At 34.8% G+C, this 25825-nt stretch overlaps 1 protein-coding gene across 4 annotated transcripts in view; it reads left to right on the top strand.

The window, feature by feature from the left end:
* LOC150105306 (polyamine-transporting ATPase 13A3-like) overlaps positions 1–25825 on the top strand; it is a 479234-nt gene that overhangs the window by 64916 nt on the left and 388493 nt on the right. For all 4 annotated transcript variants that reach the window (XM_090394686.1, XM_090394683.1, XM_090394684.1 and 1 more), the window contains one exon: positions 15300–15467. In XM_090394686.1, coding sequence (XP_090250812.1) covers positions 15300–15467 — 168 coding nt within the window. The remainder of the gene's footprint in view (positions 1–15299; positions 15468–25825) is intronic.

Genomic DNA, 25825 nt, shown 5'->3' with positions numbered 1-25825 from the left:
TCAGGATTCTAGGATTTTCAGATCTGATATTTTAGCTTCTGAATGCAATTTATCAATCGATCAAGATTTTGATCTTCCGCTGTGTGTTTTTCTTGTCATCCTGGCATCAAATACATGTTTTACTGACCTTTACTATCCATTTCTGTTTTAGCACATTTTTTTTAACGTTAACATTATCAGGCTGCTTTCTGATATCTTCATTTTTCATTCATTTCTGCGATCGAGGGCACCTGTTTGCACCTTTCTTCTTCTTCATTTTTTTTTTTTTTTCATTACTCTTATCTGTGGTTTCTAGCCTTTGATCAACTTTTTATACTTTTAACCCAGCTCTCAGATTATAAGTTAAAATTTGTTTAAACATCTGTATAAAGCTAGTTTAATGTTTTGACTCATTTTTTCTCTTTGTTACTTTTTATAACTCTGACCTTCCTTTATCACTATACCACTCCTCCATAAACAATCCCTATTACCTGTTTGACAGTCAGTCATACATGGAGTCACGTATGCAACAGAACAGTCTATTGTTCAACCTGTCTTAGTTCCACATTTATTTATCAGCTATAGTGTACTTAGATTTTCTAAAGTCCTTTGAAAAATTATATTACCATGTCCAAAGAGTTTGTCACCATGTTATACATAACCATATTGTTAAAACGTGACGTCCCTTTAACAAATCCATGCTGACTATCACAGAGAATATTGAATACTGCATCACAGAGAATACCATTGTTATCAACCCATTTCTGAATCCTAACCCTCACCTTCCTTTCCATGACTTTAACCACAACCTGAGAGTTTTATATAGTGGAACAATTTTACTCCCCTCCATGGGGACTTGCTCTGTTGCAAGACTTGTTAAACAGGTCTGCCAAGGTATTATTAACTTCCTGGAACATTCCTTTAAGGCTCACGGTGGTATGTCATCAAGTCCTACTGTCTTATTTAGTGCTCTTGCATTATCAGTCCTCCATTATACCTTCTATATTTAAGTTCCTTATGATATCGCATTCAGGATAAAATATTCTCTTAGACTGCTCATTGAATACTTCTACTATATCCTCTGCAGCAATTACCAATTTACCGTTTTCATCTATTAACATCATTCTTTCTTTACTTGCCACATTTCTGCTCATGCTGCACTTTTGTTGTCCTTACAATTGAATCACCTTCCTGGCCTGCTATTTATACTACTCCTAATGTAGCTGATTATTACTCCTGTTCATCCTGTGCTACCATCATAAAACCTTCTTTTTTCAGATTGCAGTTTATTCCCTTCATCCATCCATTTTATTCCTGCATGAGGTATTCCACTCAGACATTGCTGTTCTCAGTAGATTGTATAACCTTTGCTGTCCTTGTACTGATAAAACCACAACTGTTATCATGTAGCTCTCGATTAATGCCCATGAGTATTTGTCTCCTTTTTGTCCAGTTTCTCTTTTCATACTATAGCTCCCATCCCCCCCCCCCAATAATAACTGGGATTGTAGTTTCACATATATCCCTCGAGAAATCAAAAAACTCATTATTCTTTTTCAAAGATCTTATCTCTATATTCCAGTCTGCATTACTATAATTAAAATAATCTTGTAATCAATTTCCTCTTGCTCATTAAGCCAGTTGCCTATACATTTCTTGTCTTTATAGAAGATAACTATCACAGATTGCAAAAGGTTCTTTAGGCTATTGAAAAATGTTTAGAAATATTTGGAGAAAATGATTCTGTCAAATTAATTAATCACAAATGATAAAGATGATATAAAAAATTGAAGACAAGGATAATTAGATTATCAGCAAATTATTGACATGTACCTTCTTGGTATGGATTATTATGATAGTATTACATGAAAAAGTTACATCATTACTAATGTCCTCTCAACAATATTTCTCCAAATTCATCCATTAGTTATGAAGATTCTTTGGTAATTACTTTCAAAAGTTAAATGAACATTGATGTGAAAGTAGTACTGTTTTAGCACTTTATATAATATATTCAGGTGGAATGTAGGAATGTGTACATTTCAGTAGTGGAGGCAGCAAAAAAGCTGTTAGAAATCTAATTTACAGTGGCTACCTTATAAATAATTCAGAAGGTTCAAGTTGAATTTTAGGTGATTTAAGTTGCTAAATGTGAGAATTACAAAAGAATTTTTCTTCTGAGTATTCCTGGTACTTAAGAAGAGATTAAAAAAAACAGAAGAGAAACCTGGGGAAGAATGACATCTGATGTGAACCCATGAGAATTGTGAGGGAGCAATGATGAGTGACAGCATGCTTATGCAGATGCCTTTATAGGTAGAAGTGTGAGCTTAGATTTGAAGGATGAAGAAAAATGCAAGCAGTATGGCAGAGAAGATTAAAAAAGGAGAGGTAGGAATGAAAAGTAGGATAATATTTACAAATAAAAAAAAACATTCTGAGGAGACAATATTTTTGGCAATTCTATGATAGGAGAGGATGCTTTTTGAGAACATTACTAAATCATGCTTTCCTGATGAAAAGATTAAAACTAATGTGAGTAGATTTCAAAAAAGGAGAGATAAAAAAAAGTAGTAGTTAATTTTGGCTATAATGAATGATTTAAAATGTGAAATGGATGGAATATTATACTTGATGAGTAATTATATTCTTGCTTTAATCCTATACCCAAGTGCAAACATAAGCATGAAGTAATTTCACTAGTCTAATTGTATATAGTGTTGACTTCACATCAGTTACTTTAATATTCTGTAATGTAAAAACATTATTGGAAGGGTCACTACCTAGACCAGTTTAACCTTTACTGAGGTCTCATCAGTGGGAGCTACTCATCAGAAGATACCAAGATTAAATCAATGCAGAAGTCATATATTTTTCATATTCAAGAAGGAAAAAGGTGTATCACCGTATGTTTAAATGCTCTGGATGATAAAGTGGAAAAAGTTTACAAAAATGGATTGTTAAGAGGATTTGAAAAAATTACTGGAGGAAGTGAAAAAGAAGGGTAATGAAGTGAAGTTAGTAAGTCTCTTGCCAAGGTATGATAGCAGTGAATTGAGAAGAAAAGCCATAATTGGAAATGATCATTGCATATATTGTATAGGATGAATACTAAGTCTAAAGTTTTTAGATACATTTGGAATGAATCTGATAGACAAGAAGACTTGGATGACTGATGAATTGCACTTGAATGGATTTTGAGTTAGGCGTGTGGAGAAAGTTTCTTTAGTAAATAATGGATGTGTAAAATCATGAAAATTAAAGCTGTTATGGAAGATACAGTTACCATGTTTGTGTGGGCTCCTTTGAAATAAGCGCATGTAAGATTGAGAAGATTAGAATCCAGAATGCAGTTTCTCAGGTCTTAATTCCGATTGAGATGCTCATTAAAAGATTCAACGGTACTTGTGATTTTGCAGTTCTTGTATAATAATGGCAGAAGTGTCTGGAACAAGGATGAAGAGTTTCTGGTGTGGGCTTAAAAGCTTTAAAGCTAAATTAGGAGATTAATTTAGCTTTAAATTAGCTTTAATTGGCATCGATTTTGGAATTGAGGAATTAAGAAATTGACTGCTCAGAAAGATAATTTTATATAAAAGCAAATTTCCAGCATGGTTGGCTGAGAGGTTAGTATATTCCCTCTCTAACCAGTAGACTGTAGGTTTGAACTTGCCATGGGCATGGATGTATATAATTGTCTTTAGCTGATAAATGAATTTCATTGCCTGGTATGAGTCCATTGCCCCACTTATTGGATGCCTGAAGTGGCTTGAAAAAGTTCCATGTTTGGTCTCTAGATAAGTTTCCAGACCAGGTAAACACGATTAAACATACAATATAAACAAATAAATCAAAAATAATAAATAAATGAGAAATTGAAAAAAGAATCCTTAGCCCACACATGATACTAATGTCATGTTGGAGGCTTAATGGATTTTTTACAACACTCAGAAAGGATTAAAACAGAATTTAATACTTCCTATATTTCTTCAGGAATTACAAAAAAACTAATGTAACATAAACACAAATAGCAAACAATACTAAGCCCAGCCACGTGGGTGACACTAAAGTCCTAACACAGTGGAGCACCCTAACGGCAGCTGTAGGTGGCCTGGAATGTAGGGTGGGAGATCTGGTGATAAGTGTTTCCCAAATCTTAGGAAGCTTAATGCAACAATATTTATTAAGATTTGGTTAATTTTTGAGAGCTGCTGCTGATTCTAAGAATAGTCTCTCTTTTTTGAATTTGCTGTGGTGGATCATGGTGGTTTTTTTCCATGAGATCCTATGGGTTGTATCCAAGACATGGTCAGCAAGCCTGACTGACCATAGTCGTGGTTGCAGATGTATGACTTGTAATCCCTGAAGATGTCTCAGTGACTGAGATGAAATATAAATATAGGAAGTATTAAATTCTGTTCAACCACGACTATGGTCAGTCAGGCCTTGCTGACCATGTTTATATTTTTTCTATTAGCTGCCTTATGTTTGAAATTTGAATCCTGGTACCTCTACCAGTCCTAAAACCAGCCTGCTCATTTGGGAGTTGTAGTTCAATGTAGTTTTTCAGTCTCTCTTTAATCACATACAGCAGAATTTTGCTTGCATGTGAAATCAGTGCAGTGGTCCTATAGTTGTTGCAATCATTAATATTTCCTTTCTTGTGTAACAGTATGAACATAGATCTTACCCAATCTTCTGGCCAGATACCTGTTTTGCAAATTTTGTTGCATAGTCTAAGGATAATTTCTGTTCCATTAGGCCCCAGGGTTGTGAGTAGTTCACTTGGTATTTGATCAAACCCTGGTGTTTTACCTTTCTTGAGTTTTCAAGGCCCATTCAATTTCGTCCTTTAAAATATTCAGTTCTTTTTCTATGAGTTCCTCTTTGTCTTTCTTCAAAATGAGGTAGTAGTGTCTTTGTATAGATTTCCACAGTAGCTTTTCCATCTCTTGAGTACATCATTTGTGTCGGTTTTGATATGCTTACTAAATGGATTGTGTGTCTGCTCTCCAAGCAATATGCTGTGGGCTGGAATCCAACCCTGTGCATGGATGTTTGTCAGTGTCTTTAGGTGGCAAATGAATTTTATCACCAGCTGTGAGATTACAACCAGATAGCTTGAAAAAGTTATAGAGCAAGGTTTCAATATTTTCTAACATTTAACTCGCCCACAATACTAATAGTAATGTACTATTAGTAACTACAGGGTTCACAACCATTCACGGATCTTAATCACATATTCAGTTATATTCAGGAATCCTTCACATGACAAGCTTTGAGAGGTTATGACATAAAACCAAGAAATGTGGGCTCTGATACATAAATGACATTTTCATCATATGACCAATGGGGAAATTAGTAATTTTAAAATTCCTAATTTGTTAGGAATAACAGAAATATTTCCAGAGAAATTAGAGATTTTTTAAAATAATCTCATCCAATCTAAATATCCCCATTCTTGCCATGAAAGAAATGGGGTATTTCCCAAGTTCACCATAATACCAGTTCCTTCATATGTATCCAAGTATGTGAAATGTGAAACAATTAAATAATATTTATAATTACCCTTAACAATGAGTAAAAAGTACAAGGAATGTCTGCAGTATTTTAAGAAAGATGGCAAAAAACATTGCAATGCAAAGCATTATCAACAAGTAGACTTCTTCATCATCATCTCAAACATGGTAAAAAACTAAAACGTCACCTAAAGACTCAGTGAAAGGTTAGTGAAAGGCAAAACATACACATTTTGCCATATTATTATTATTAACTTGTTTCTAATATAAGTAAATTTAATTTAATTTTAACTTTATTTTGTTACCATACATATTGCCATTTAATATAGGTGATTATGTGTGCTCCTGGGCAGAGGCCATGTCTTTTAAGTGGTGCAAGCTAAGGCACCTTTGGTGAACATTGCATTCTTAAAAACTTTCTGGTAAAATTCAAAACTTTGAGGTCTTAATTTATTTGATTATAAAAAAGATGATGGATTTTTAATATCCTTAAGATGTATAGAGAGATGATTTGATTAAGACATTAGCTATCATCCTGCAGAAAGCAAGACCTGATGTGCATACTCTCTTCTTCTAGATATCTTTAGTATGTTCTCCCAAATGGATTTCTTCTGAGCAGCTGCACTCTCATAAACAAATACTAGAGGTGCAGTAAATATACATTCCAAGTTTTTTTCAAGAGCAGTGCAGTGCAGTTGAAGTTTGGGTGACCATAAAAACTGTAGCACTTTGTTAGGGAGTACTTTCACATGTTGCTCTAAGATGACTAGTGCTATTCAGTGTGACAGTGTATACTGCAAAAATTAACCCTCTTTGGGAATTTCTGTAAGGTCTCCTTGGTTCTCCTTATTTTCATTGCTTTAAATGCTCTATCTTGCATTTTGATGAGGCTCATTTTTGTGCTTAATGGTGGTGGTAATTAGTTCATAGATATCACATCATATACGATATGTGCTGTAAACAGTGTGTGTTTGATGATTGTAAAAAAAAAAAAATAGTGACACCAATGTTAAAGTAATGCAGAAGTCATATTTCCATATACTTCTGCATTACTTCAACCTCGGTATCATTTCTGGGTCTGGCTCCCACCGATGAGACCTCAATAAAGGTCGAAACTGATTTGGATAGTGACCTTCCCATAATGCATAGCATTATATATGTCCGTAAGAATATGTGCTTTGCATTATGGAATACTAAGGCAAGTGATGTGAAGTCATGAGATTCTATATACAAGTCGCCCAGTCCTGAAATTACTTCAGGCACAAACTTTGTTTGTTTACACTTGGATAAAAGATTAAACCAAGAATGTAATTTCTGGACATCTTTAATTTAGAGTCTTATGACTCCATGGAGGCACCTGTGCAATGATAACAATAATAATAATTTTTTTGTGTACACTTGCTGTATTTTTTCATAATAACACTGGACATCACACAATTTGCCTCTGAAATGAAAATAGCGATTCTTTACTAATGTGCTGCACACAAAATTGACATGTCGATTGGCTCCTGTTTAGGAGAGACTCAGCCCACATTGTGTACATAGATATCATTTAGCAATGCTGTATTTCAATCTCCTGATTGCATCATACTGCCTCATACACAACACCCCCAGGAGCTATTGCATCATTGTCTGATGTAATACAGTCGAGTCATGACATTGCTGTCGTAAGATTATGCAATGATTAGTATAAAGTGAAGTCTCATAAGGTGATCAAGTGTTTGTGTGACTTCCTGGGTTACGCTCACATTTACTTCTCCATCATAAGTACAACAATCCCTCGATGTGTGCCTAATGCGTTCCTTATAACAGACGCATTAATCGAAAATGCACTAATCGAATATATATATATACACCTAAACCTCTTTTTATGCGAATTTTTTTACGCGAATTCCGAGTTACGCGTATTGAAATATCAAAAATAATTTTTTTTTTATGCGATTTTTATTCACTTTTACGTGACCAACCTAAAGTCTAAGTTAGGAAAAAATCCATAATTCAAGAAAATTCTGAAAATTTTGTATAATTGCATTCTCGTTTCAATTAAGAAAATTCCAAATTCTTATGAATTTCATTTATTGGGAATTCCCCGAATTACATAACTGACTGCGCATAAAAAAAGCAGTTTGAATTTGGTGTTTGAGTAGACAACACAGTCCACATTTTTTGCATTTGCATTTTTTAAGTGAAATCAAAATAAAAATCGCATTATAAAATTAATAATTTTGTCAAGAAATAATAAATGATAAGCTATATGTAATTTTCAAACTTATATTTCATTAACTGAAGATTTTAATCCAGCCCTCACATGATGTTGCCGATAACCAAAAAAAGGAAAGCCGTTTCCTTGGATATAAAAATTCAAATTTTAGATTGTCTTCAAACTGGGAAAGGTGGGACGGCTGTGGGTAAGCATTTTGGAGTCCCTGAATCAACTGTCACATATATAAAGAAAAATGAAGAGGCTCTTAGAAAAGCGGTATGTTCTTGTACAAAATCGAGTGCGAAATTATCATCATGCACAAGAGATGTTGTTCTAGAAAAGGCCGAAAAAGCTTTAGTGATGTGGATGGAAGATAATGTACAAAAAAAAAAAAAAGAATGCCAGTTGACAGAAATTCCATCAAGCAATCAGCATTGAGATTTTATGAACAGATTAAAAAACTGCAGCTAGATACTTCATCTTAATCGAGGAAAAAATATGAATTTCATGCAAGCAATGGTTGGCTGGCTAAGTTTATTAAAAGACATGCCCTTCATAATATAAAAATTAAAGGTGAAACGGCTTCTGCTGATGAAACAGCTGCTAAAGCATTTCCACAAAAACTTGCTAAAATAATTGAAGATGAGGTTACACTCGTGAACAAATTTGCAATATGGATGAAACCAGCCTTTTCTGGAAAAAATGCCAAACAGAACTTACGTATCAAAAATGCAAAAAACTGTTGGTGGGTTCAAAGCAGCAAAGGATCACATAACACTCCTATTTTGTTCGAACGCTTTAGGAGATCGGATGTTAAAACCACTGCTCATAAATCGATCATTAAGACCACGGCCAGTGAAAGGCGTAGTTTTTCAAAAATTGCCAGTTCATTGCATGACCAACAAAAAAGCTTGGGTGACCATTGATATTTTCACTGAATGGTTCCACAAACATTTTGTGCCAGAAGTTAGAATGACTATTTGAATGACAAGGGGCTCGAATTTAAATTGCTTTTGATTCTTGATAATGCACCCGGTCATCCTGCCATAGAACACCCAAATGTGCAATTTATTTTTTCTGCCGCCCAATACCACATCATTGCTACAACCTCTAGTTCAGGGTATAATTGCGACTTTTAAAACATTATGTCAGACGAACATTTCAGTATGTTTTGAACAAGCTAAATAATGAAGAAACACTGTCAGTTATGGATGTGTGGAAAAAAATTTCAATTATGGATTGTATTGATCAGGTTCAATTATCGTTATCTAAATTGAGACCAGAAACTATGAATGCATGCTGGAAAGCTATTTGGCCCACATGTGTTAAAGAGAATGCTCCTGTTCCCCTCAATCATATTGCAGAATTCCCCAATATAATAAGTTTGGCATGTGAAATTGGCGGAGAAGGATTCTATGATCTTACTTCGGCAGATATCGAAGAATTGTTAATTAATAAACCTCTTAGTGAAGACGAAATAGTGAAGATTGTTTCTAAGACTCCTGAAAGAGAAGAAGTTAATAATAATGATCAAGATAATCCTACTTTTACTGCTGATATAATTAAAGGTCTTAAACTGGCCAGTAATTTAGGCAATTATTTTGCCTGACGTGATCCAAATGAAGAACGTGCTGGGAAGTTTTCACGTGAGCTTAAGTTGTTAATGTCTTCATAGAGAGAGTTATATCGCGACTTATATAAAGCATCAACACAGCGATTAATAACTGAGTTCATGCCTAAAACTAATGAAACAACCAGTGGTACTTTTGTTCAAGACGTGACAAGAAGAATTCCACAAGCTCAGGCGAAAGTTGATGATGATAATACCATTAATACAGTCTCACGAAAAAGAAAGCTTTCGCGTTTATTGCAGAAACTGATAGCAAATAACATAATTTTTTTATAGAATCCTTAGCAAACAACTGAAATGAATATATATATATATTTTTAAGTTATTAAAATTCATTATATGTATGCGTGTTTTCCATGAAATGTAAATAAAAATCTTATGATCCTAACAAATTTAATGTTTATTTTTTTTCATTATTTTGCTTATATTTCAGGTTTGGAACCAATCTTCACTTTTTCTATGGAGTCAGTAGTTCTTTTTATGCGAATTCTATTTACGCGTAATTTTTAGGAACGTATCTATTGCGTAAAAAGAGGTTTAGGTGTATTACGTAATAACCTATGGGAAACAGTATAATTTGTTCCTCAAATTGCTTTTTTGAACCTTAATTTTTTTATAAAAGAATTAAGGTATGTCTCAGGGCCTAGTTAAAGGAAAACCATGAAGCTGAAAGACATAAATTTTATTATTCTACTTCTTAACAAAGAATTAAGCTAACGTAGTTTGGCAGACATTTTGTTTCTTTTTTTCATACAACCGACAGTATGGCCCTATTGCCTCCTCTACTCCTCTGCAAATTTTACTGCTTCTCTTTTCATCATCGAATCTTTTTCACACATCCACTTTTTTGCTCACTAATTCTTTTACTCATGATTAAAGCTTGGGAAAATACTTTAAAATAAAAAAAAAGTAAGGAAAACACACTCATGTAACATTGCAAAGCTATGTAATTATAGTACGCCCACACTTTTGTACAGCTTCGCTTGTCTTGGTGCCAAGAATAGTCAATTCATGCTGAAGGGGGAGAAAGAAATGAAGGATGTATGAATCGGTTGCCAACACACGAAATCACGTGCTTTATAGATAAAATTTCCCAACTGTTATACAAGCAAAATAGTTACCACTTTAAAAACTACAATGATCATAAAAGAGAAGTTAATTTTCCGACGTGTAATAATAAACAACTCATCCCAGAAGACGGATTGATTACCCTATTATCGGAATGGATTCTCCTTTTTGTGACATGCGCAGAAGTGTCGAAGGGTCTCGAATCTGTGGGCGTACTATAGCAGATGACATAAATATTGGAGGTAAATTTTGGAACATATTATACATAGTGTGCATGTAAGTAGTGTAGTAGGCCATTAAAAATAACTTTGTAAAATGTTTTTAATAGGTAACTAAATTATTTAATTCTAGTGAGTGATTTTTTAAAATAGTTAGCCATAAAAATGTGTAGATGGAAAATTTTTAAAATCTGTAACATTTATTTTTAAGATGTATATAGGCACACTAATCGAATTTTAGAGGCACACTAATCGAATTTGGGTATCGAAAAAAAACGACACACTAATCAGGGGACGCACTAATCAAGGGATTACTGTACTAAACAAGTAATTCCTGCAGTGTAAATCCAGCATTAGTAGTGATGCCTCATACTTGTGTTAATAGTGTAAATAACTTTTGTTACATTTTCAGGGAAGTGATTTGCTAGCCAGAAAAAGGCCATCACTCCATTAGTGAGAATGGCATATCAGCTTTATTTTGGATGTAAGATTGGAGACCAGGAAAAGGCCTGGGCACCACACACACGCTGCAGTATGTGTGCGCTAGAAATCTTCCGAAGAGGCTGAAAGGTGGTCAAGTGTTGATGCCATTTGCTGTTCCTATGTTTTGGCTCCCTCCAAAAACTGCTCTCCGATCCGTTCCGCACAGCAAAGGACTTTCTGTTTCCGAACCTATTAAAGAATTTTCCATCAATTCAGAGGATGGATGTGAACTGATGTCAGGTTCTCCTGAGCCTTTGCCGTCTAATGATGTTCGATATGTCAGCCATGGTGCTTCATCTGCACCACACATTCTTACACACGAAGAACTGAACAATCATATTTGCAATCTGGAGCTGTTCAAGGCCAAAGCAGAATTACTGGGCTCAAGACTTCTACAATGGAATTTGCAACACCCAGCACTAGCAAAAACAGACAAAATTCTGCTGCCACCTCTAACATCAAACTTGGTCTTGTAAAAGCCATGGAATGGACTGGATCAGCTTGCAAGTACCTGGCTAACAAATTCCCTTGACTCATCAAAGCAAAAATTTAAGAGGGAGTTTTTGTGTGTCATCAGATTCGAGAGCTCTTCATTGATGAGACATTTGACAATCTACTACGGGGTGATGAGAAAAAAAGCTTGGGACGTGTTTTGTCTAGTATCAACTAACTTCCTCAGAAATGTCATGGCAGAAAACTACAAGGAACTGGTTGAGGACTTGTTGGGGAAGAAATCCACTTGGATTTCTTCCCCAACAACTGTGGCATGGTTAGTGATGAGCATGGTGAATGTTTCCATCATGAAATTGCAGTGATGGAGAAACAATACCAGGGAAAGTGATCTGCTTCCATGTTCGCTTACTATTGTTGTATACTTGCTAGAGATGATCTTAAGCAGCTGTACAAAGGACAGGCAAAGTGATTTTGGACATAGAAGCGAACATTTACTGGTATATGTGATAAGTATGTATTACTCTATTATATAAGAAACCATTGTGGATCTCTCACAAACCATAGCCAATTTTGCATTTTCATTGTCATAGTTGTGTTCTTCACCTAATATGGGCTGGCCTGACTTTTGTAAAATTTTGATATCCAGTATAATTATATCATTTATGTCATAACAGATGATGCAGTTTGGTAATGCATGCCTTTTTAGAGAAATTTGTTCAAATAAAATTGTTCTTTATAATGGTATTAATAGCAGTTCCATCAGCTTCTGCTGGTTTACACGGGCATGCCTGTGCTATTAGACAAATTGAAACCTTTCACTGAGTCTTTAGGTGACGTTTTAGTTTTTTACACCATGTTTGAGATGATGATGATGATGAAGTCTACTTGTTGATAATGATTTGCATTGCAATGTTTCAGAACACATTTCACAATAAACTAATTTTTGCCATCTTTCTTAAAATACTGCAGACATTCCTTGTACTTTTTACTCATTGTTAAGGGTAATTATAAATATTATTTAATTGTTTCACATTTCACATACTTGGATACATATGAAGGAACTGGTATTATGGTGAACTTGGGAAATACCCCATTTCTTTCATGGCAAGAATGGGGATATTTAGATTGGATGAGATTATTTTAAAAAATCTCTAATTTCTCTGGAAATATTTCTGTTATTCCTAACAAATTAGGAATTTTAAAATTACTAATTTTCCCCAGGAATTATTGAAAAGAAATTTTGGTCATATGATGAAAATGTCATTTATGTATCAGAGCCCACATTTCTTGGTTTTATGTCATAACCTCTCAAAGCTTGTCATGTGAAGGATTCCTGAATATAACTGAATATGTGATTAAGATTCGTGAATGGTTGTGAACCCTGTAGTTTCTAATAGTACATTACTATTAGTATTGTGGGCGAGTTAAATGTTAGAAAATATTGAAACCTTGCTCTATAACTTTTTCAAGCTATTTCAGGTCTCGATATGTCGGGTTGTAATCTCACAGCTGGTGATAAAATTTATTTGCCACCTAAAGACACTGACAGACATCCATGCACAGGGTTGGATTCCAGCCCACAGCATATTGCTTGGAGAGCAGACACACAATCCATTTGGTAAGCATATCAAAACCGACACAAATGATGTACTCAAGAGATGGAAAAGCTACTGTGGAAATCTATACAAAGACACTACTACCTCATTTTGAAGAAAGACAAGAGGAACTCATAGAAAAAGAACTGAATATTTTAAAGGACAAAATTGAATGGGCCTTGAAAACTCAAGAAAGGTAAAACACCAGGGTTTGATCAAATACCAAGTGAACTACTCACAACCCTGGGGCCTAATGGAATAGAAATTATCCTTAGACTATGCAACAAAATTTGCGAAACAGGTATCTGGCCAGAAGATTGGGTAAGATCTATGTTCATACTGTTACACAAGAAAGGAAATATTAATGATTGCAACAACTATAGGACCATTGCACTAATTTCACATGCAAGCAAAATTCTGCTGTATGTGATTAAAGAGAGACTGAAAAACTACATTGAACTACAACTCCCAAATGAGCAGGCTGGTTTCAGGACTGGTAGAGTTACCAGGATTCAAATTTCAAACATAAGGCAGCTAATAGAAAAAAACACGAGTTTGGTATCCCAATGTATCTCTGTTTTGTGGACTACACCAAGGCATTTGACTGTGTCAGTTGGGAAGAACTCTGGAAATGTCAGAACAAAATAGGAATTCCAACATGCCTAATGAACTTAATAAAACAGTTATATGACAGGAACACAGCAACAGTGAGGATAGGCCAAAATATCTCAGAATGGTTTAAGATAGGATACATCCCTGCCTAAGCCCATTTTCTATCTCTTGACCTATTCAACTTCTATAGTGAATTCATAATGAGAAAAGCTCTTGATGGATGGAAAGGTGGTATCTCAATTGCTGGTAAGAAAATAAACAACCTCAGATATGCAGATGATACTATGCTTATAGCCAGTAATGAAAGAGAACTAATGTCACTTATTAAAAGAGTAGAATGGGAAAGTCTTAAATATGGACTTAAAATTAACAGAAATAAGACCAAGTATATGACGATAGGAAAAGAAGAAGCATCTACTCATAACATCCACTTAGAAAAAGTAGAACAGTTCATATATCTTTGAGCCCTGATAGATAATAAAGGCAGTTATCATACTGAAATAAAAAGAAGAATTTATATGGAAAGGAATGCCATGACACAATTAAAAAAATATATGGAAAGATAAAATATTTCTAATGCTACCAAATATGAACCAGTGAATACCCTTGTTTTCTCAATCATTCTCAGTGGTGCAGAATCATGGACACTTGGTAAGAGACAAAGAGTCACTTGACAGTTTGGAAATGTGGGTGCTGGAGAAGGATGTTGAATGCCTCATGGATGGATAAAATAACCAATGTCAGTATTCTCAATCAATTAAATATCAAAAAGAGATTGAAGTATTGAAGTATCTTCTTGTTGACATAGTCAACAAGAAGAAACTTCAATATTTTGGTCATATATCACAACGAGATGATGATAACATTGAGAAGGAAATCATGCAAGGAAAAGTAGTAGGTAAACTCAGAAAAGGAAGACCAAGAGCAAGATGGATAGATCAAATTAAATCGAAAGGATCTCAAGACTTTCCTTGGAGGCAGTAACTGCCATGGCAAGAGATAGAAGTAGATGGAGAAACATTGTTGCCAAGGTCACGAGTCCTCAAGTATGAGGAGATCGATGAAAAAGTTATTTCTGAGTTTTGGGCTATTAAAGCTATTAACTTATATTCAGTTAAGTGAATGAAATGTGTAAATATGAAAACACCACACACACAAAGGTGGGGGGGCTGGAAAGTTCTGATAAAGACAAATTATATTAAATTAACTGATATAACCACAAGAAAGAACATACTAGTAGGAGAGTTTTGAAAGTAACTTATGTTCTTATATTCTTATATCCTCACATATTCTTTGTTTCTTGTAGTTATATCAATTGTTTTAATATCATTTTTGTATTTTTGTTTTAGGCGTTTATCAGAACTTTCCAGCCCCCCCCCCCCAACATAGTTATACTATGTTGAAGTAGCTTTCAACATAGTATAACTATGTTGAAACATACCTATGTAGTATAACCTTATATTAATTTATATTTATCATTTCTATATTATCATATTTATATTTCTAAGCAAATAAAAAAAAAATTTCATTTTCCTATAGGTTGTGTTTGGGTTTAAGGATTGTATGTGGAAAAAGATATTATTTCATATCTTAACATTATTTACCTTGGGTTTACCTCTTCTAATTGTAAAATGGAAGCCAGAATGGAAAATAAGCCTGACTTGTGTTAAATGTGATCTTAATCAAGCTACAACAGTTATACTGGAGGTAATATTTTCAAATAATATTTTAAGAACTAGTTTTTTTTTTGCTTTATTCTTATGTATTAAGATTAAAGATTCTTATGTGTTGAGATTAAAATTGATATGAAGTGATTGAATAAAATTAGGAATCTGAATTTCAGCAGGGGTACCTACAGAAAAATTAGTTGGAGGAACCTGTGGAAATCAAAATTAAACAAGCAAAGCACATGGGTGCTTAAGGGTCAAAGCTGTATAACTGAGAGGAGACCTCCACATCGCCTTTAAAGGAATGCGGAGAACTGACCAGGGCTTCTGACCTAATGTCCAATCCTCACCTTCTCGTGGTGCACCCTGTTGGGTATCTACCTGAATACTGAACGAACGAGGATGGGCTGGCAATTTGGGATTTAGCCGACCAAATTGTAATTCTTATTGGCTTAAACCAAATTATAAAATGATGATACAACATGACAAAATTTCATGCCGGCTGGGGTGTCGCCCGGTTAAACAAGGCCCCTGTTGTTTTCACCAGGGAACCAGGGTGAACAGCGAAAAGTCAGCTACTGGAAAATATCTGAAAAAACACACCAACTCAACATCACCAGAGTTACAGATCAGTACTATCAACATAAGAAGCCTGAATGGCAGAGAAATGGAGCTAGCTGACGAATTAGATAAGTACCAGATCGACATAATAGGGGTGACTGAAACAAAAAAGACAAAAACTGGTGAGATCTTTCTGAGCAATAAATACAAAATGCTATATTCAGGCAATGACAATCAAGGAAAAGAAGGAGTAGCCATTGTATTCAACACTAAATACGAGGTTAATCTTCTTGAATGGCAGGCAGTCACAAGTAGAGTGATGTGGGCAAATATCAGAATGGGGAACGGGACAATGAGACTTATTTGTGCCTATGGTCCCACAGAAGGTTCTACTAAGGTAGAAGTGGAGGAATTTTTTAATGCTTTAGAGAAAGCATCTGACACAATGAAAAAGGAAAAGTTGGTCCTTGTTGGGGATCTAAATACCAGAGTAGGAAATGATTGTCAGACAAACGAAAATATTTTGGGAAAATTTGGAGAAAAGAGCAAAGCTAATAATAATGGCAAATATCTGTTGGATTCCTGCTCAGGACATGGACTGGTTATAAGTACAGGAAGATGGTTTAATGTTAAATCTGGTGTGAGACAAGGATGTACATTATCCCCTCTGTTATTCATTATCTATATGGATCACATAATGAAGGAAAGTGGTATTAAACATGATATCAAAATTGGAGATGTTAATGTCAGCTCTTTGCTTTTTTGCGGACGATGTATACTTATCAATAAATCCACTACGAGTCTGCAAGATTACTTGACTGAATTGAATAACTGTTCTAATAGATATGGTATGAAGGTCAGCAATAAAAAGACAAAGACTATGAAAATAGGCGGAATCGTTGAAAATGTCAACTGCGTCATTGTGAACGGAGAACCTGTGGAACAAGTAAAACATTTCACCTACTTAGGCATGATTTTTACTGAAGATGCTAAATTAAATATGGAAATAGACAACAGAATCAACAAAGCTGGTATGATAGGAAGTCAATTAAATAAATTCTTATGGAATAAGAGAGAAATTAGTCGCAACACTAAATTAGCAGTATACAAGACAGTGTTCAAACCAGTTTTAACTTATGGATCTGAGAGCTGGGTCAGAAGTAAAACACTTGATCAAAGACTAGAGACCGCAGATATGAGAGTCCTGAGAAAGATTAGAGGCATGAACAGATGGCATCAATGGCAATATCATATTAAAAACGAGGATATTAGTAAAGAATTTGGCATTGTCGGCATCCAGGAATGCATTAGCAGAGCTAATCTCAGATGGTATGGTCATTTAAACAGAATGGGCGAGGAAAGATTGGCAAAACAAGTGTTCTCTGCCAGGTTTGCAGGAAAACGACCCAGAGATAAACCAAGATATAGGTGGTTTGATAGGGACTACAGAAATATAAGATCTGATAATATTGGAGTCTTGACAAGTAACAGACTGATCTGGAGGAAAATTGTAGATGGTAAGTTAGTAATGATGTAAATTTTTCATGTATTACTATCATATCCTGTACACCCCTTGAGGGTACATGGCAGGAATTTGATGATGATGATGAAGCACATGAAGAACTTAGTTTGCAGATGTGGGAAGCTTATATCCAAACCATGTAAAATTAATTCTTGTAATGTACAATACATGTAAATCTTTATCCTGCGTCTTGAGTATTACTAGTTCAGATCCATGCAAAAAGTACAGGATATAAACTTCACTGCTCTGTTCTTAATATTTGTTTGCACATGGTCTCTTTCCACTAAAGGATAGAGGAATTATCAGCTAGATTACCTCTCTGATAGATTATTACTGCAAAATGCTATCATCATCTACCATCTTGCTTTTGAAAGGTCTAAGCTAGTGAAACCTTATTGGAACACAAAGCAGAATCCTTTCCCCCCCCCTCTATTCCTCCCTTCCTTTCCTTGTCCATACCATGAAACATGAGTGATGTCCCTAATGAACGTATTAGGGACCAGGATTGTCACAGTCTCTTCATCATTCAAGAATACAGGTAATAGCTACAAGTGATGTCTTGCCTTTGGAACCAATAAAATAGTTTCTAAGGCTAGCTGCCAGAAAGTGCACCATTCCAAACTGAGTATAGATAATGCATTAAGTCAGTGGTTCTCAAACTGTGGGGCATGACCCCCCAGGGGGAAGAGCATGAATAGCTTGAAAGGGGGATGCAGCATACTTTCCTACAGATAAAAATTAAAACTCTCCTAAATCAGTTTTAAAAATAACAACAAATAAAAATACAGAAAGAAAAACTTTTCATGATACAGGTTTTAATTATCATGAATTTCAAAATAACTAATAATTATTTTCTTCACTCACACTTATAAAACGCATGTGCCAGAGGCAGTGCTGATATTTTGGCAGCGGCGTCATCCTCTTCCAGGCAGCACTATACACGCGCAGCTGAAAGCAGCAACTTAATGACATCTCATTGTTGCTTGTTTCAGTACAATTGTGCTGATTTGTTTACCTCCTAAAAACTGTTAAATAGTATGTAGAAAACACAAAATAAACTGAATAAAACGTCAAACTTAGTATGACTTCTATTTTGATAAATAAAACCGGCGGGGGGAACAGTGTTTTCTTTTGTCAGGTGGGGCTCAGAGGTATAAAGTTTGAGAACCACTGCATTAAGTGATTTATAGATCCATGACCACATTTAGATACAGTCTAAATTTTTTTACTCTCCACTTTTATGGTCATTCAAAAAGTTCTCTTTGTACTTAATGTTCTGCCCAGTCAAGATTTTTTTCCCAAATATTTCCAGGTGTGTGTATTTGGGTGGGGGGATTTGAAAATCCATTTTACCTTAAATACACAACCTTCTATCATCATTGTTAAATTATACATGTTCCTGTCAACGTGTTAGCTTCCTCACTAGTGCCCCCAATACCTCCCCCTCCCCCATCATTTCCCAGCCATCATCTCAATAACTGTTCCAAGAAAATCTGTTGGGTTAGGTGAATTATACCTCTCAATTTCTTTCCATCCTCTGTTATATTTTCTTCATGAACACTGTTCTAGATTAACTTTATTTTTTTCTAAATCATCTGTTGTCCTGTTTTGGTGTTTTCCCTCTAACTCTTAATTTCATACATTCTTTTTTATATTCATTCTAAGTTGGCTTTTAATTGTCAAAATCACTTCTGGCAGAATTAACATTTCTTCAACATGTTAATTCCAATTTTAGTTCACCTACATGATAAATCTAAGGAAGAAAATTATTATTATAATAAATTTAGTTTAATCCTTTATCCAAGTGTAAGCAAACAAAGTTTGCACCTGAAAATATCTTCAGGACTTAGGTAAGGTGGTACAACACTTTGGCAACTCATAACAAAGGTGGACCAAGATCTCATCACTCCTTGTCTCAGTATTCTCCCATAATGCAAAGCACATCTCCTTGCAGACATGTATAATGCTATGCATTGAAGTAAGGGCCACTACCCATACCAGTTTCGACCATTTATCAAAAAAAATGGGAGGCAGACCCACTGACGAGACGGCAGACCCCTTGAAGTAAGGGCCACTACCTATACCAGTTCCAACCTTTATTGAAGTCTCGTCAGTGGAAGGCAGACCCAGAAGTACTTTATCTGCTATGATGGTTTGGATAAATCTTTATCTTCATTCTATATGATAAATAAAATCAAGTTTGTTAATCGTTCTGGGTGCCACGGCAAAGTTTAAACCTTTGCTGATTACCACGAGTTCATCATTGTTTAAAACGTGGTTAGATTGGTTGACTACGTGACTGTTTGCTGAAGGCAATTGGTGGCTCCTATTGACCCATGCTTCTGGTTGGTTGTTGTTATCACTGGCTTGTGGTTGGCATATAACACTAAAGGAAAGGATAACTACTTTTAGATTATCCTATCATATAAAAAACATATTTCTCATTATTGTACAATGAAACCTGTGGAAAATTCATGAATAAACACACTTAATAACCATAGTAATAAGTTTTAATAAGTAAATAAGTAATATATGTTATCTTATTTTAATGTAATCTATTTTTTTTCCCTCCAGATATATTTTAATTTAATTCTATAACACACTACTGCACACATATTGGAATTCCATTGTAATCATGCACCCTAACTGTATGTTATTCCTAGTATTGTTTGAATTAGCTGTACTGACGACGTCCTTTGATACTTAGAATGAAATATTTACTTATTTAAAACTTATTGCTGTGGTTATTATGTGTGTTTGTTTAGTCATATTTCTCATTAATTCCATATTAATGAAATTTGCAATTAGTATATATAACTGTAAAAAATGAAAACATAATATGCGAAACAATTATGTGAGATTTTTACAGCATCAGTACAAACATTAATGATATACACCACACGTACAGGCATCAGAATGCAATCTGCTATTCCATGAACCTCAGTTGATCTCATTCGTGACTGCATGATGCCTTCAATAAAAAAAGGAAGGAAGGTACATAAACATTTGTCAAATCAAACTTTATTGCCAAAGATTATTGAGCTTGGAATCTTTCACTCCACACTGGTTCAGTATTTCCTTACTTCACTTTATAGCTTTCATTTGCTGCCGTTTATGTTCTTCTAATTCGAACGCTCATACGGCCCTCTTTGAATGCTTTTCTCTACATGCTTATTTCATGCAGTCTTATTACTAAAATTGTGAGATTATCTTTCTATGAGACTATAATTCATAACACAAACCCTGCTCTAACTACACAATTCCAGCCAGAAGGTTAAACCACCAACTAGAATACCAGACAGTCCTCACCATTCTTCCAAAACTAGTTTATTGAAGATATTGTCAATAATGAAGATTTCTTTCTTTGACCACCTCTTTGACCAGACATCCACATACAGTCTGGATGTCTGGTCAAAATAAAATAAAATAAATTACACTAGTGACATGACTTCATGCTCTTTATCCTTTTCAGTTTACATGAAACCTACACATACAGGAAAGTATTTCCATAAGCAAGCAGACCACCACCACCATCCATCTCAATGGCATGGCATCCTCAGATCACTTATGCACTGAGTGAAGGTTATTTGCATCAGTGATCATCTATATGAGAAGTCAGGGTTGGCAGACCATACCCCTGGTTGCTTCTCTACATAGGATTAAATGGAAGAAGAATTGGTATTACATAGTCTCTCAGACTTATAACAACTTCTATTTTTATTTGGAGGTCTCTTTCCAGTTATACAGCTTCAATATTTAAGCACCCCTTTTTATATATATATATATATATATATTTAAAAAGAATTGAATGACAAAAACCGAGAAAAAAGGAAAAAGGTTTAATAGTATCACACGACTAGTTTCGGCTTTTTTACAGCCTTCTTCAGGTGTTTTTATAAAAGAAAAAACTTTAAACATTGCAGATAAAAAACTGTGAATAGCACAGGAAAGTCACTATACATATTTAACGTGAAAACGTATTCAAAGTAGTTCCTTCGTTGGCCGCATTGTTGGGTGAGTGCGGGTGTATGGCACCTCGTGAGCGCCAGTATTTGATCACAGCTGAATGACAGTCTGGGAGGTTATAGCTTAAATTATTATTTAAATGTACAGGGTTGAGGATGATTTCTCTAGATTCTACAATTTTTCTCTCCAATTCGTCATGGCAACAGAAAATGGTCATACTATCCCAAAGGATTGTATGACCATGGTTTTCATCATCAGAATTGGCCAAAAAAAGGACATGGCTGGATAAAGCACTGGCACTTGTTCTCTTGTAAGCGATGTCTCTCCTGTGCTCCTCCATATGCAATTAAATAGACTTATCTGTCTAGCCAAAGTAAGGGATGTCACAGTATAAGCGGAGTAAATAAAGTTCTAATGTTATATTTTTGAGAACCTTGGCTAATTTTTGATAAAGTGTGCTTATGTATGGAATAGATATATTGCCTTTAACATTATTCATTTCTTGAGTATGGCGACTAGGAGGATTAAAAAAGAATTTTTTAGTAATTTTTTGAGCATAACCATTCAGTCTGAAGGTAGATGTAAGAAAATTGATTTCTTTACGAAGTTCATCAGGGTTGTCAGGGCGAGCTCTATGTGCCAAAATAGAAATTATTCCAAGTTTCTCAGGAGGAAAATGATGGGACTGACTATGGAGATATCTATTGATGTGTGTAGGTTTGTGTGTTCTTGACGTATGTCAAGAACACACAAATTTTTCAGAAACTGTGCTCAATTCTTGAGCACATTAAGTGTGCCATTTGACATGGCACACTTAATCTTAAAACATTTAAAATTTGTTTTCATTATTTCACTGCCCTCAAAAAACTAATGGCTCCAAGTGGGCCACAGCCCACAGTTTGGGAAGCACTGCTCCAGACCACTGGTTCAGAGTTTTCCCTTACATTCTATTTTTACTTGCACATACTCTGCATATCTTGGAAATCAGCTTGTATCCAGCCTGTCTCCAAAATTGGAGATAAATCTATGCCATCAAATTAATGATCCAGATCTCCTACCCTAGTCAAAAATCATAGAGAAATTCATAAGAAGCTTGTTCATCACCTTTGAAGCTCATTCCATAATATTTTTTTTATTAGTTTATTCACAGTTCTTGCTTTGAACTAGTGCAGGAATGTTCAACGTAATGAAACTTAAAAGAGCAAGATCAGTTAAGTTGATTTTATAACGATGAGTGCTTTCTGAATTTGAGGCAGTTTGGATAGTTTCTTAAAGTGGAGGCAGATTCAAGGAATATTATCATATTTATATTGCTATGGAAGAGTTATGTAGCCTTTTTTCAGCATATCCTGTTGTGAGCATTTAAAGTGTGGTCATTAAATTTTGAGTGGCCATAGAGTGGTGGAACCAGATGTAATCCTTGTGCTCGGCGATTGGCTTTCTTGCCTGTTTGGCCATAGTACAACTGAAAGGTATACCAGTAAACAGTATCTTGCAATTATATGGTACTTAGTGTTGTTTCAGAACATTGGCCCAACAGCCAAGAACACCCACTCTAGCCCAGCAGGATGCACACACTTTAGGAAGTGCTTGCTTGCACATATTAGTCTGTTCTTTGTTCTCTAATTATGGTAATTTGTCTATCCTTAAATAATACCATTATGAACAGCCAACATATTATAAGCTTTACCGCCAGAAACTCTAAACCTGTCCTGCAGTCCTCTTAGATTCTTACTCCCTTAGAGTTTGAATACTCTTTATTCTTCTATTTTACTTATTTATTTTCTGTACACCACTAATCCTCCACTGACTGCAAATTTAGTTCATAGTTTTATTTATAACTGATTTATGTATCCTTCTCCTCATTACAGAAAACTTGCAGCATTCAGTCTAATAATAAATTAGACTGAATGCTGCAGTCTAATAAATTATTCAGACAACTACCTTGTTATAGTGATAACTTAAGGAATGTACTTGAACAGATCAGGCAACTGAGCTAAACATATTCTGGAAACTAATGAAGAAAAGCTTATTAGCTGAATTTCATAGATTAAAATAATGGGGAAATTTGAATGACCAGCACACAAATATAAGCAATCAGGATATCTTTTCCCCATTGAATCACTCTAGGATCAGCCAACCACAAACAAGGGATATAAGGGGTGACCAACCACCTGCAATTAACTGTCATGTGGTCAACTTGTCCAGCCGCACCCTTAATATCAGTGAACTTTTTATTACTATTTAATAAATTTGTGAACTATTTAATAAAGGCATAAACTTCACGGTAGCACCTGGAACTGTTAACAAACCAATTGTTATATACCAATATTGTGAAAGGGGTATTAAATTTCTTCCAACTAATATAGCTGAGAAAATGTACAAACATTTTAATTGAATAATACCAAAGCAATATGTAGCAGTCTCATCGTAACAGAACTAGCAGCTGTCAAGTCATTAAAAGCTAATAAGGATATTGTTATCACATAGGTTGACAAGGTTAATGCTATGGTCATTTTAAACAGATCAACTAACTTACTTTATTCAATTAAGTCAGTTAGTCTCTGACAGCACCACTTATTAACTTATGAACTATAATCGAACTAACAGGATTAATGTAAAACAATTACTAAACAGCTTAAAACAAACGAGCTCAGATTACGAATCAATGCATAACTGAAAAATACCGAATTCATAGGAACCGTATACAATACAACTATGAGGAGCACGGATGCTAGCATGTAATATAATGTTCTTCAGTCAGTAGTTCAAGGTAGAGACAGTCCTAATTATCGCATAGCCAAAACACTAGTACCAGTACTCCAAGCAAGTTATTCCCCATCTTAAATAAAAAACACACAACACTTCATAAACAAAATTTAAAACAACTCTTTTTTTTTTTTTTTATGTTTCTGCTCTTCTCACATATGTCCCAATCATTGACACAGTTCTTCTTTTACAGAACAAATTTTCTCCCATTATTACAACTATCTTTGTCCACATACTGTGTTCTGGTCACTTCACATGTAAAAATAATCAGAAATCTGGAAGCTTAACATAATGTTCAGCCAGTTTTGATGTTTCTGCCATTTTCACATATTCATTCTAGATTCTTTTACTTTAAAACCTACAGTTTGATTAAGACATGTTGATAATGTTTTTGTTACCTGGCCACATGGCTGCTAAACTTGAAATCTTCCTCAGCCACCAGAACAGACAACATACAACAACAGTTTAACATTAGAATTTTTTTTTTATTTTTAAATAACGAAACCTGTGGTGGGATCATAATTAAAAGAAACACACGTATTAACCACAATGAAAATTATTTAATTGTAAATATTTCATCCTAAGTATCTTAGGACATCTTCAGTACAGTAGTTTAAAATAATAATAGGAATAACATACCGTTAGGGCACATGATTACGCTAGAATCTTATGAAACGTGTGTAACGTGTTACAGAAGTAAAAAAAAAATTAAATAAAAATAAATAAATAAATTATTTAACACAATTTTGTATGACAATTTCCCATACTTTAGGAATAGTAAGAACGTCGTTGCGGTTTAAGTTTGGTCTGTGTAGTAGGGCTTCAGAACTTTCTTTGTATAAACGTTCATGTTTAAATAAAGATCTATGTAAAAGTTCAGCCTTTTCCCAATGGATCCTATGGTTTGGATTTTCAATTCCGTGTTGAGAGAGGCCAGATTTCTGCAGTTTAAAAAGATGAAATTGAAATTGTAAACTAAATCTAACTTCCTTTTCTGAATACAGTTGTCTAATGTCTTCCCTTAGGCAATCTATCCTTCACTGTCTACCACAAGGCTACACATACCAGCCAATACATACATGCTGACTCTTACCACCACTCTTCACAAAAACTTGGATTCATTAACATCCTCAAAAACATAACTATAACAGTCTGCTTTAATGAGCAAACTCTTAAACCATCTCAATAAAATTCTGCACAAAATTACACCTAAAAATAAAAATAATATGGATTACAGTAAAAACGTGGTCACCCTTAAGTGACCACGTTTTACTGTAATCCAAAGCTAAACAACTGGGATCAAACTCCCACATCCCTTTAAGGAATGTGAAAACTGAGGGCTTCTGACCTAATGCCCAATCCTCACCTTCATGTGGTGTGTCCCATTAGTAGGTATCCACTGGATACTGAATGAATGAGAATGGACTGACATCCTTGTTGACTCAGTGCATGAATTTGGATTTAGCTGCCAAATTGTACTCTCGATTGGTTTAAAGTACAACTGCATGTGATAGTGCAACATGATGAGATTTCATGCTAGCTGGGTTGTTGCTCGGTCAACAAACTCCATGTTGCTTGCA

This window comes from Typopeltis vanoorti, chromosome 6 (assembly GCF_054136105.1).
Source record: "Typopeltis vanoorti isolate ZY-2024b chromosome 6, IOZ_Tvanoo_1.0, whole genome shotgun sequence".
NCBI classification, from domain to species: domain Eukaryota; kingdom Metazoa; phylum Arthropoda; class Arachnida; order Uropygi; family Thelyphonidae; genus Typopeltis; species Typopeltis vanoorti.
The sequence above is the reverse complement of the archived record's forward strand: the minus strand, read 5'-3'. Positions and strand labels throughout refer to the sequence as shown.